This window comes from Equus quagga, chromosome 13 (assembly GCF_021613505.1).
Source record: "Equus quagga isolate Etosha38 chromosome 13, UCLA_HA_Equagga_1.0, whole genome shotgun sequence".
Classification (NCBI taxonomy): domain Eukaryota; kingdom Metazoa; phylum Chordata; class Mammalia; order Perissodactyla; family Equidae; genus Equus; species Equus quagga.
In genome coordinates this window covers 81142316-81155340 of record NC_060279.1, presented here as the reverse complement: position 1 = coordinate 81155340, position 13025 = coordinate 81142316, and the positions used below count along the sequence as shown (strand labels likewise).

Here is a 13025-nt window from a genome sequence, read left to right as displayed (position 1 = left end):
TGAGGTCGGGCTTCATGGACTCGCGTGAAGTTGAAGCAGCTGAAGCTCCGCGGTCCTTCGCTCGCCCGCGCCCCTTCCAGGGCCAGGCACCTGGCTTATCTGAGCAGTTGCGAATTCTTCCTGCAGAGGGACTCCGCAGTCGTGGGAGCTTCAGGCCGTATTAGTCTGGACTGACCCCTGGTTCCACTAGCCCCGTTCTTTGGACTTCCGCAGACTCGGGAAAGACCGAGCCCAGCACTTCCGAGGGCGGTGGATCTCCGCTTCTGCTGTAAATGGAAACCACCTGAGGGTGGGGGGTGTTAGACCCGAGATTCTCCTTTGGTCGGTCTGAGGCGGTTCCAGAGTCTACACCAAGGCCACGAGTGATTGTGGAGCAGGTGATCTGTAGGCCTCACCTTGAGGAACAGGGGCCAGGATGCGTCAAGCACGAATTGTGCTCAAGCTTCCTGAAGTGGCTGCACTGCAGAATCCCACTGCTCTCAACTGTGGCCTGTCCCAGGAGCCTCACAGGCGCGAGGGAGCAGCTTGAGCCTTGACTTTTCCTTGGGCTCAGAAGGCAGAATGGAGGTCCTTTCTCCACGTCAGAAACATACCAGTCCATCTTGTTACACCAGCTGTCTGAATGAAGAAGGTCCACAATTTCTTCCCACAACTCACTCAGTCGTTCAAATATTCGTTCACTTATTCAGGATACTCACCACACACACTTACGATGAGAATGCTAACTTTACGTGCACCAAACATATACATACCAAAATCTTATACCCAGAAAAATGACTGGAAGGATATACATACATATACTGAGATGTCAAAAGTAAAAGTTCTCGTGAGTTGGGAACCTGGGAGATTTTCCCCCTTCAAGTCTGTATTTTTCAAGTTTTCCATAATTGGGAGAATTCTTTTCAAAATGGTGAAAAATGAATTTTATTATAAAAGCCCTGTAAATAAAGAATTTTTAATGGAATTCAGAAACAAAAATAAATGTAGCCATAATTCCATGACCCTAATACAACTGTTTTCACCTTTACACTTTGTCTGTTATGGTTTCCCACATCCACCATGCTTTACACAGTTACAATAGAATATTTGTATTCTACTTCTTGAGCCACACCTAGAAATTATTCTTCCATGGTGCTACGTAGTCATCTTAATTATCATTAATGCCTTATTATTCCTTTGAATGGCTCTAGCGAAACTTAAGGCGAAGTTCCTCTGTAATCGAGAATTTAACTCCATGCAAATGGGCATCTTGTGTATATTTTGGATTTCAGCCTCTCGATATATGTAGATTTCTGCTTTGCTTTCATTAATTCTTTAAGGAAAATCACCATGCCTGAAATTGAAGGCTCAACCACCATCAATGTCATAGTGGTTCTTAATGCAAGTGGGCTGTTTGCCTTCCAAAATAGTTGCACAGGTTGACCCTGATTTACAAAACTATCCTCAACCCAGATAATGATGGCGGGTATTTATTAGTCTGCTTGGTCTGCCATAACAACATACCACAGGCTTAGTGGCTTAAACCCAGTTCTGGAGGCTGGACATCCAACATCACTGTGCTGTCAGGGTTGGTTTCTGGCAAGACCTCTCTTCCTGGCTTGTAGATAGCCACCTTCTGTGTCCTTGCATGGCCTCTCCTCTGTGCACTTGCATCGGAAGAGAGCAATCTCTGCTGTCTCTTCCTTTTCATATAAGGACGCCAGTCCTGTGGAATTACAGCCCACCCTTGTAACTTCATTTAACATTAATTACCTCCCTAAAGGCCCTATCTCCAAATACAGTCACAATGGTGGTTAGGGCTTCAATGTGTGGATAGGGAGTAGGAGGTAATGACACACAATTCAGTGCACAAACAGGGTGTTTAAGCATCTGCTTCCCATTGAACTTCATCCCCATCTTGCCAGGTTTCCACTTGTGTGACTTACCTTTCCCTACCCCTCTCAACACAGCTATCCTTGGAACCAGCCTGAGTGAACCAGCCATACATTCCACCCATTCTTAGTGCCAGCTCATCTGGGGCTCTCCCTTGCCCTCCAGACATCTCACGTCCTTTTGAGTCCTGGCACAATACCCCTGTATTGGTCTGTGCCTTTCCAGTCCTCCAAACTCCATTGGAAAGACCTGGGCCACCTTTTTGGGCTCCCCATTTGCTGCATCTTTCTCAATGGTCCATGTCCCTGCACCTTTGGGTGGGAGTTGAAACCCTCAGCACAGACCCAGTGCCCCTAATGCCTGAGCCAACCCAGCTTCCCCTGAGATCAACAAGTGGGAACATCTGGCTATATTTTTGTCCCTGTAAAATAAATCATCCATTTGTGTGATTTACCATGTCTTGGTGGCAGAAGGGGAACAGCAAACAAATCCTGAAATCTCTTCAGATTTGTTTCTTGTAGTGGTTTGAGAAAAGCACCTCTGAAACTATTTTAGAGGTATTTTTAGGATCCAGCAAATTAATGTTGATTTTGGGGTACCAGGATTCTCACTATTGAAGAAGGGACATAAAAAATATGAGGAGCCACAGATTGGAACTGGAGGTGTTGCTGTACACATATGTGTATATGCACACATATACTTTTGTGCGTACCTATATGTGTTTATATTTGTGCCTATGTCTCTTAGTTCAGCAGAAGACACCCTAGTAGCAATGAGCACACCTGGCACTCAGATTTGGTCTCTAATACCACCCTCCACCAAAAGGAACCAGTTCTTTGGAACTGGAGAAATGGCCGATTTCAGGGTAGAAACAAAATGACTTTGGAACATCTCATTATACTAAAAAGAAAGGAAGTGTTCAAAAAATGATGAAGGCATGTCATGGGGATGCAGGAACCTTCCTGAAGGCTCCGATTGGCCTCATCTGGTACAACTTGAGAACCAAAATAACCAAGGACACAATAAGCTATAATCCATTGAAAAGACAGGAACCCCTGAGTCCATTCTGGTAATAAAGACAAGTAAAAGGAGATAAGGGAGGGTGCTGGTTTGCAGCAGAATGCCCAGGGCCAGCTGGTAAACATGGAGTGGGGGCTGGTGTTGGATAATCACTTTGCAACCACATGGTAAAGACTGATTCAAGCATCCTCAATGGAGGCTAAACCTAGGGGGGCATTTTGGTGAGGAGCAGGATATTTAAAGTGTCTCCCTACAGACTGCTTATTAGTTAAAAGGGGGAAAATTATAACTATATGGTGGAGAAGTTAGGCAAGACTTTGGGTGAGCAAAGAAATCGTCACCAGCAGTAGGAACGTGGACTTGCTGCACCCCGAGATGTGTGTGTGGGGGGGGATGCACAAACCACATGCAAGCAGGGTGAAACATTAATGACAGGCAGGTCTGGATGAAGGGTGTGCAGGTGATCTGTGTATTATTTTTGTGCCTTTTCTATAAGTTTGAAATTATTTTCAAATAAAAACCTTAAAAATGTAACAAAAAAGGCACAAGCATCTAGCTGTGCACTAAATGAGACATCAGATGGGAAACTGAAGAGATGGAGTGCTGGCCTTAATAATAATGAACGACTCACAAGTGGCCCTGAAAGCTGAGTGGGATGCATCCCAGGGGTAACCTCTGTGGCAGCAGGAGAGGTGAACTCATGCAATAGGTTGGGAACAAGAGTTGAGAGGGCAAGTATAGTTTTTTGGTTTTTCTTTTATCATCAGAGCTACAGCCAGCTTAGGGTTGGGAGATGGACAGGCAAGAGGGGAACTGAGCTCAGTGACTGTGGCAGAGACAGGCACCCAGGGAAACAGCTCGTGCCCCTTGCAAGTGACTGGGGCCATGAGATCATTTCTCTCCAAGGACATGTGCATGGAAGTGATATGTGTCATCTCCCGGCTGAGCGAGTGTGGCCTCCTCTATGTGCTCCAAGGGTCCAGCGGGGAGCAGAGCTTCAACAGGGATGAAGCCTGGATCCTGAATCACCATGTGAAGCAGAGCTCCTCTCCCACGAACGTACATGCAGCAGCAAGAACCACAAGACTACAATGTGACGGAAGAAATACTTCTTTTGTTAAGCCCCTGTGATTTGGGAATCATTACAACAGACCCCATGCTCAAACACAGTGACAGAATGAGGCACCAGTTTCTGTATGTATAGGAAGCAGTTAAGTTTATGCTCAGGCAACAGAAACAATGCTGTAATCGGAATTCAATGCAAAAATCAAAAGATCACCTTATGTAGCCCAAGGAGTTACGTTACCCTTACTCAGACAGACAGAACTCATCAACCTTTATTAGCGTTTTCAACCTGTTTTGATCATGACCTCCCCCTACTCAGTAAAAATAGATTTTACATTGTGACCAGTTTTTATATTTAGATATATGGCTGAAAAGTTTCGCAAAACAGTATTTACCTTTACTACATGATGAATTTTGAGCTGTTTTATTCTACTCTATTGCTTTGTAATGCCGGTAGCCACCCACCAATTTGATTTCACAACTCACTAATGGGCTGAGATGCACAGTGTGAAAACATTGCATTACTAGGCTCCAAGCATTTCCATGATCTTTGTAAGTCACGCCACCCACATAAAAACATGTGAGTTCAACCGGGACACAGTTTGCTATCGAGGATTCAGAAGTGAACTTGACATCGCGTATTTATGAAAAGGCCAAAACAGCTGGCAAGATTTCTGCTTGAACAACAGCGCTGGGGAGCTCAAACAGGAGGAAGGGAGACAAGGCTGACTTCAAGGACGAGCTGGCAGATCACACACCTTAAGGCAACTCTACACTTTGAACACTGACAAATGTTCCAAAGTGTGGGTGGTGATAAAATGGCTCCAGAAGAAAGAGTCTTCTTGCACATCTGATGGCTTGTGCTCACTTGTGAGCATCTGCACGGGTGTGTTTTCAAGGAGGTGAGGGCTTCCCACGGGCCCTTCCTGGGTTCTAAGTGCTTTAGCCACATGAGCTTATCTAGAAAACAAGCACACTTGTGTGCACACAGACACTGCAGGAAGCCACGCATGGGTTCTGAAGAAGCCAGAAACACTGCTCAGGACTCCCAGGCAAGCAGAGCTGTCCTGCTCTGGGGACACTTAGAGCAAAGCGGCTCCTCTCTGTGCCTCAGACTACAGAGGGAAAACATCACCTTCTGTGCACTCCGGGAGCCCGCCAATCCTCCCACCGGCACAGGATCCATGGGTGGCAGGGTGGGTGCCCAGGGCCCTCTCCAACACATAGCTTTTCTCCTTCTCGTGGGTTTTCTGGTGCTGAGCCAGGGCCAGGCTGAAGTGGAAGGTTTTCCAGCAGTCCTGGCATGTGTAGAGCTTCCTGCCACTGTGGCTCCTGAGATGATCGATGAAATGTGAGATCCACATAAAGGTCTCCCCGCGCTCGCTGCCCATGTAGGGCTTCCCTTGGGATGCCCCAGGCTCGTCGGCTGCAGGGCAGCTCGCAGCAGAGGTCCCCCAAGCCTGCCAGGCCAGGGACCCTGTGCTGCAGCCAGCTGCAGCAGGCTCCTTCTTCACCTTGCACTGCTGGTGGTGGCTCGTGCTAGAGACACACTTGGGGCCCTGGTCACCCACATCCTCCGGGTAGGGCCTCTTTCTTCCATGGCCTTGGTGTGGGGTGGCTGGCATTACGGGCACAGTAAGGCTCTCCCCAGCTGTGCCCCTGTCCTGGGCGGGGTCCCGGATGACGGACTGCCTGTGGGCCATGGTGATAGGGCCTGGGTCCCCCTCCTGAGGATCCAGAGCCTTCTGCAGCTGCTCTTCCTCCTCCCGGGCAGTGCCCGTCAAGGGGCACACAAAACTTTCCTCACAAGCCTCTCTATCAGCTTCTTGTACGTGGAGCCTTCCTCGCATACACTCTCTGTTTTCCTGCCACCTCCTGTTGCCTGAAACAAGGTTATAATGTGAGCAGTTCTAACACCCAGGCTCAGAGAAGGAACTGCCACGTGAGGAGAACTGACAAAAGGCACAGGTCCGAGATCAACCGTGAGAATGGGCAGGGATGGCAAGCCCCAGCGAGAGGTGGGTGAGGAGACAAGAAGCACTTTACATGCACATCATTGACCAGTTCTCTCGACAAACCCAGGGGCAATGCACTAAAGTGAGACCACACAACTGCTAAGTGCAGTGATGTTGGTCACACTGGTCTCAGAAGACCACTGCCTGTCCCCAGTCTGCTTTCCCTTTCTCAACAGTCCCAGAGCTCACAGCTGCCTGGAAGAAAGACCATCACTCCCAGCCTGCCTTGCAGCTAAAGTGGCCATGTGACTAAGTTCCAGCCAATGGGACATAAGCACAAAGGCAAGGAGGGCAGAGGGGCCTCCTTCCTGCTGCTGTGCATGTGAGAGAGAGCTGGAGCAGCCATCTTGTACCCTGAGGTGACACTGGCAGTGGAGCCATGAGATGGGGGCAGCATCGGTCCATCACCAGGAAGGGCCAAATAATCCTCGTATGGTAAACTAACGTGTACACTGGTGGCCCCCAATGAAGCACATCTCCCTGGATTCATGCTTTTGGGTAGTCCCCTTCCCCCCACACATGTGTACACACACATACTGGCTTGGCCACATAACCTACCACGGTCTGTGGGACATGAGCATGCATGGTGCATGCAAAGGCTTAATAAGCACCCACCGGATGGTGCTTACCCTCCGGAATACTCCTTCCTAGAACCCAGCAGCCACACTGTGAGGAAGCCCAAGCATCTACTTGGAGAGGCAACATGAAGGAGAACCAGGTCGACGGCCTCAGTTGAGCTCCAAGTCAAGAGCCAGCGTCAACTGCCAGTCTGTGAGGCTTCCTAGGACCTTCTAGCTCTAGTCAAGCCTGGCAGATGACCATAGCTGTGTGCATCGTCCAGCAGCCATCAAATGGAGCAGAATGGCCACCCAGGTGACCCTAATCAATCCACAGAATCACAATAACTAATACTGCCATTGTTTAAGTGCCTAAGTTTTGGGGTGGTTTGTTTCTCAGCAAGAGACCATTAACATAGCTGGATTCCTGCCTCCTGCTCTGATACTTGGGGAGTGGGCGTGGCGAGAGTGTGGGACAGGAGGTGGGACAACAATGAGTGAGGTCAAAGTTGAGGTCTTTGCTGAGGCCAGTGGTGCTGTGAGGGGCCTCCATTGGCCTCTGAAAGAAAGGCCCCCCCTCTACCCTGGCCCCCAACCATCACTCTCTGACTCAAGCTCACCTGGGAAGCTGCCTTCGGGTGGTTCTCTGTCAGCCAACCGAAGTTCCTCTGTCTCCAGCTTGCAGGCAGCATCAGGCTAGGCAAGCTGATACCCTGAGCGGGGTCAAAATAACAGAAAAACTAAAAGAGACTGAAAACAGAATGGAAAGCAGCCGATGACAGGCCTCAAGCCCCACAGGCTGGCCAAGACCAGGACTGCAGCTTTGGTCCTTTTGTCTGCACCAGGACACCTGCCAAAGCTGACTCCCCATCAGCGCCCTGCAGGGCTGGGGGTTCTGAGAACATGGCAAACGGATGAAGAAGAGGGTCTGTGGGGCAAGACTGAAAGGGTCAATGGGCAGGCGGGGAGTGGGGGGAATTCAAGGAAAAGCAAAGTTACAAAATAACATAAAATTAAAGCTATAAAGAGTTCACGAATCTGTATTGGGGCCTCCATACAAAGGACGGTTTCTGGGGAAAAGATGTCCACACAAGAAGGCCGGAGACCCTGTCTCTGCACCAACAAGGATGGGGAAGTCAACACTTTGGGGTCAGGATTTCTTTCTAGATTCAGAAGCTTCAGGTCCTGAAGGCAGGAGCTGCAAGCACAAAGCCCAGGGCCCTCGCAGGACTCAAACATGGAGACCAGGAACTGTGGGGACCAGGGTGGGGACGTTGGCCAATGAATTCAAGGTCAAAGTCAAATACGTTTAAAACACATTCAAGTTCAAGTACATTTAAAACACTGTGGTATCCTAACCAAAGCCCCAAGTAGAGTCAGGATGCCCTAGGCCAGCAGTTTTGGAATAGGATGGAGGACGGAGTAGAGGCCGCGGGAGGAGTGTCTTGCCCCACAAGAGCAGTTTCCTTTAGGTCTCCAGGTTCTCCTCTGCTGCGTCCAGGTGCCCCCACTCCTCCAGGTACAGAGGCACCTCTGGAAACTTCAGCTTCTGAAATAGCAGCACAGCCCCAGCTGAGGCTTCCCATCCAGAGAGAGGGTGGACCCTCGGTCCCACAACAACAGCAAGAATACTGGGGGCAGCACCGTCCTGGGGGCTCCTACCCACCACTTTGCAGGTTCTGCATGGGGACCCCAGGTTTCCCTGGACCCTGTCCCCAGGTTAACACGAGAGCAGGGTTTCTTGGCATTGGTATTGTGGACACTCTTTGTGCTGGAGCCTGTGGTGAGCACTGCAGGATGATTTCCAGTATCCGGGCCTCTTCCCTCTAGATGCCAGGAGCACTCCCCACCCCAAAGTACTGGCAACAGAAGGGGGACAAATTGCGCTCTAGTTGAGAACCACTGCTGTAGAGGTCCCCAAAGTCTCCTCCATCCCTCCACACTGCCTGGGGCTCCGGCTGGCACCCAGGGGATCACAGGACCCAGACAGCTAAGCTCATTGCCCTCAAGAGAGACAGACAGACAGACACCCCAAAGGCTATGAAGGAGATAAAGTGGGAGGCCCTGTGGTGACACTGCCATGGGGCCCAGAAGGTCCAGGGGATGTGTCTCTGAAGAGGGAAGACAGCCTACAAGGCCCCGAGGGCAGCACAGCCTCAGTGCAGAAGCACAAGGAGCACGGGGAGTGGGGAGGGGCTGCCACATGGGGGTGGCAGGCAGAGTCCTGACTGGTGGGAGGTGGAACTTAAGGGCAACAGACCAGCAGGAAGAGAGAGGAGGAGGGCTGTGGCTGGCAGGGCTGTGCGGGAGGGGAGGGCCGGTGCATTAGATGTGGCCAGAGGGAGGGGCTGGGAGTCACCACAAACTGGGCTTGGGGAGAGCTCACAGTAAGGAGCCACCAGGCCTGCACTCCAGGTCCCTCCCTTTGAGCGCACAGACCTCCCATACCCCCACCCCGGCCCACACCCTGGGCCAGGCTCATCACTGGGTTTCCCAGGGAGGCCGCGGCCTCGGGTGCCCAGCCCTGGAACCTGGGGCCACTCCCACTCCTCATCCCCTGGCCAGGCCCCAGCCCATTGTCCTCCCTGGGCAGTTGGCGGCATATTAACAATGTGGGGAGCAAGAGGTCTGATACACCAGGGAGGGTGCAACAGACTCTGGCCCTCAGGGCCAGGACTAGAGAGCCCTGGGCAAGGCGCCCCACCCCCACCTCTGGCTCTGCCCTTGTGGGCTTGGCCTCTTTGGTCTCCTCCCCTATGCTGCCCTGTTCCTGGAGCGGGACAGGCTGGGGAGAAGGGAAGGCAAAGTTGAGACTTGTGCTCCATGGCTGGGCACCCCCAAACCGGTCAGGGAGACCCCAATGCCTCCCCTGCACAGGCCCTAGGCAGAGCGAAGAGTTCTCAGACTCAGCAGCAGGGAGGCCCAGCATGCACATATCACAGCAGGTCCCAGGGCCCCATGGACCCCGTATCTGTCCTTGTCCTTGACTGAGCAGAGGAGGCGAAGAAGAAAGCAAAGGAAGCTCAAGCTCAGGGGCGGCCCAGAAACTCAAACTAAAGCCACAAAGAAGGCAACACTTTGCTACCCACTGCATTGGTGGAAATCTCAAAAGCAACAACGCCCAGTGCTGGTGGGATGTGGGGAAACAAGCGCCCAGGCACACTGGCACCGTGTGCGCTACAAAACTTCTGGAAAACTGTGAGAACATGCCCTTTGTCCACTGACCCTGAGGAACCCCCCATACACATACCAACAAAGCTCCCACACCCAGGCCCAAGGCTGAGGATGCCTTACTGCAGCCTCATGGGAAGAGGCAGAAACCACAACGGCCATAAATGCCAACTCCAGCACAAGGAGGGCTGTGAACCACCGGCCATGAAGGCAATGAAGAGATGGCACTGGACATCCAGCCGCCACCGGAGGGGCCCGGGTGGGCGAGGGGACAGCAGGTGTTCAGGCACCAGCACATCACCCCCAGGCAGACTGGCCACAAACCGTCCACACAGGCCGCGGGTGATAGGCCTGTGCATGCATGTGAGAGGAGTGTGCACGCGTGCGAGAGGCACAGAAAGACACCAAGGGACAGGTGCCAGGGCGCACCCTTTGATTTCATTTTAGAGTGGGGAGATTATTACTTTTTTCTTTGTTATCTCAATACTTTCCACTGTTTGAGATAAACATGATCTCTGAAAACTTATTTAATTTAAAATAATACTTTTCACATTCATCAGAGCTTAAGTAAAAAGCCAGATCTACATCTACAGAATTCCAGGCTCCAGAGCCTCCCTCTGGCTCCCCTGACACCTGCACACGTCTCCCTCCTGCCCTCTCCCACTCACAGACCCGGGCAAGGGCTGGCTGGCACTCACAGGTCTTGGGGGACACCTGGGCCTCACTGGCTTCTGGGTCTTTGCTGGCTCTCGCCAGCCCGCCTGGCAATGGCAGATGGCAAAGGCGCAGCATGCTTCCCACACACACCCTGCTCGAGGCTGTGGATGACCCCCCCAGGAGAACTCGACAGCATCCCTGGTCACACCTGAGCCAAGAGTGAGCCCAAGAGGGAGAGACACTGCCAACCATCACAGTAAACCACAGGGGGCAGACGTGGACACAGGCTTCTGTCCCTGAGCCCTCAGCTCCATGACCCCATCATCACCAGATTCACAGACCCCACCCTCAGACACGGTGGGGACTCTGTCCACCCAGCCCCAGTGCTCCCCTTGGTCCTATACTGAGGGAGGGGCAGAAATGTACCCAGAACATTTACTCAATGTTTAAGGGGCTGGTTCCTCCTGCTTCCTTATATCTGGAAGGCAGATGTGAGGGTAAGAGCCCATGCAGCCTTCCTGGCCCATGAGGCAACCCTGTAGGTAATGCCACCAGGCAGGGTGGGGGTCAGATCCTCACCAGCTCAGGGCTGCTCTCCTCTGTGACTCTTACATGTTGGGGAACTAACTCTCCCAGGCAAGCCACTGGCTGGGGTTTGGGCTCTAGGCCGTCTATCTCAATCCTTCCAGGGCCAGCCCCCTCCCTGTTTCCTCTAAGGCATGTTCTCCTTCAGGTTGGCGGCCTCACCTGGCTCCTCCAGGGCCTTGGTGAGGTCCTCCACCAGGGATACCGCCTTCTTGCAACTCTCATGATGCTGCACCTCCACCGAGAGTGGGACTTTGTAGGGCAGGATGCTCAGGAATTGCTCCAGCACCAGCAGCTCCAGCATCTGCTCCTGGGAGTATACCTTGGGCTGCAGCCACTGGTGGCACAGCTCGTAGAGCTGAGCCAGGGCCCAGTGGGTCCCAGCTGCCTCCTGGTAGACAAAGGTCCAGAAGGGCAGGCAGGACAACTTGAGGTCAGCAGGGGCCCTCCTGGGGATGGTCTCCTCCTGCTGGTCCCCAGCTGCCACCATGGCATGGGCAGTTCTGCGAGTGCTGGGGAGTTCCTGGGGGTGGCAAACGCCTTCTCCAAAGGCAGCATCTTTCCCAGCCTGCACTGGGAAATGTGACTGTGCTCGCCAGAGACGGGGCACCTGTCGTGAAGGGCGAGTTCACGGAACTGCAGCTCCATGGGAGAGACAGCAGGAATGACAGGATCCTCTGGGATCCCAGCCAGAGTCCAGCCTGCGGAGGACAGACAAAGAGGTGCCCACATGGTGAGAACCACACAAAAGGAGAACCAGCAGGAGACTCGGAGTTCATGGGCCCCGCACCCACCACCCCGAGTCCACCCAGAACTGCTTCCAAGCAATCCGCTTGTTACATATCAGTAGAGTTTTGTGCTTGTGTAGATAAAAATTAACATAAAAAGTGGGAGACAGCAACTCATTTTGTAAGACTGGTATCACCGAGATCAGAAAATAAAATCAGTCACAGATAGGAGAAAGAAAAATTACAGGACAGTCTCACTTACAAAGGTGTAAATATCTTAAAACATTGGTAAACTCATTCCAACGATGTATGTTATATACGTGATGCATGTAACATCACACCAGATTTGGGCTCACCCCAGAAACAAGAGGTTTGTTTAACACTAAAAAACATCTTATGAGGGGCCAGCCCCGTGGCCGAGTGGTTAAGTTCGCGCACTCTGCTTTTGCGGCCCAGGATTTCGCTAGTTCGGATCCTGGGTGCGGACATGGCACCAATCGTCAGGTCATGCTGAGGTGGCGTCCCACATAGAACAACCAGAGGCACTCACACAACTAGAATATACAACTATGTACTGTGGGGGGCGGAGAGGAGGAGGAGAATGAGGAAGAGGAGGAGGAAGAGGAGGAAGAGGAGGAGGAGGGGGAAGAGGGGGAGGAGGGGGAGGGGGGAAGGAGGAAGATTGGCAACAGATGTTAGCTCAGGTGCCAATCTTTGGGGAAAAAAAACTTATGAGGACTTCAGTTTCCAATACCATGGCAGGGTGAGGTGTCAGGATTGCTCCTCCTATTAGAAGAACTGAAAATCTGAAATAGGTCAGTGGACAGCCTGCACCTGTTTCTGGAAACAGCAGAGGCCTGCAGACCTGGACTGACCTACCCACAGAGGCAGGTGGGAGGTGTAAGAAGTAGACCAGAAGTGGGGTACAGTGAGGGGGTAGACCGTGGTGAGTGGGGGTTCAGGTCCTGGCAGCCCTCTCCCCACCCCCAGCTGATCCTGATGTGCAGCTGCATCATTCAAGAGAAGCCGGTTTCGGGATGTTTAGGGGAAATTATCGATTGTAACTGTTGACAAACACCGAGTATGTTAAACAACAGAACCCAGCAGGCAGTAGCGGGCCAGGCCTCCAGCCGCTGACCATGAACACACAGGGACATGAACTCTGACTCCTCCCAGACCCTGCCAGGTCTGCTCCTCCACTGGGAGGGAGCCGGCCCAGACAAAAGCCACGGAAAACCCAGTGGGAATGCTCCCCTTGGCTGTGCCACAGAAACGAACCACGTTTTCTTCCCAACACACCCCTGAGGAATTCAAGAACATTGTGTGTGAGCACAGCTGCAGTGGGAACACTTTCT

The 13025-nt window shown here is 52.0% G+C and overlaps 1 protein-coding gene across 1 annotated transcript; it reads right to left on the bottom strand.

Annotated features, from left to right (window-relative positions):
- Nucleotides 1-3986: 3986 nt before the first annotated feature.
- ZSCAN18 (zinc finger and SCAN domain containing 18) lies at nucleotides 3987-11697 on the bottom strand. Its single transcript, XM_046682070.1, is given in 6 exon segments — nucleotides 3987-5839; nucleotides 7150-7242; nucleotides 7979-8246; nucleotides 9240-9314; nucleotides 11100-11431; nucleotides 11434-11697. Coding segments are annotated over 6 exon segments (1776 nt in total). The 5' UTR covers nucleotides 11675-11697; the 3' UTR covers nucleotides 3987-5072.
- Between the last annotated feature and the right edge of the window lie 1328 nt (nucleotides 11698-13025).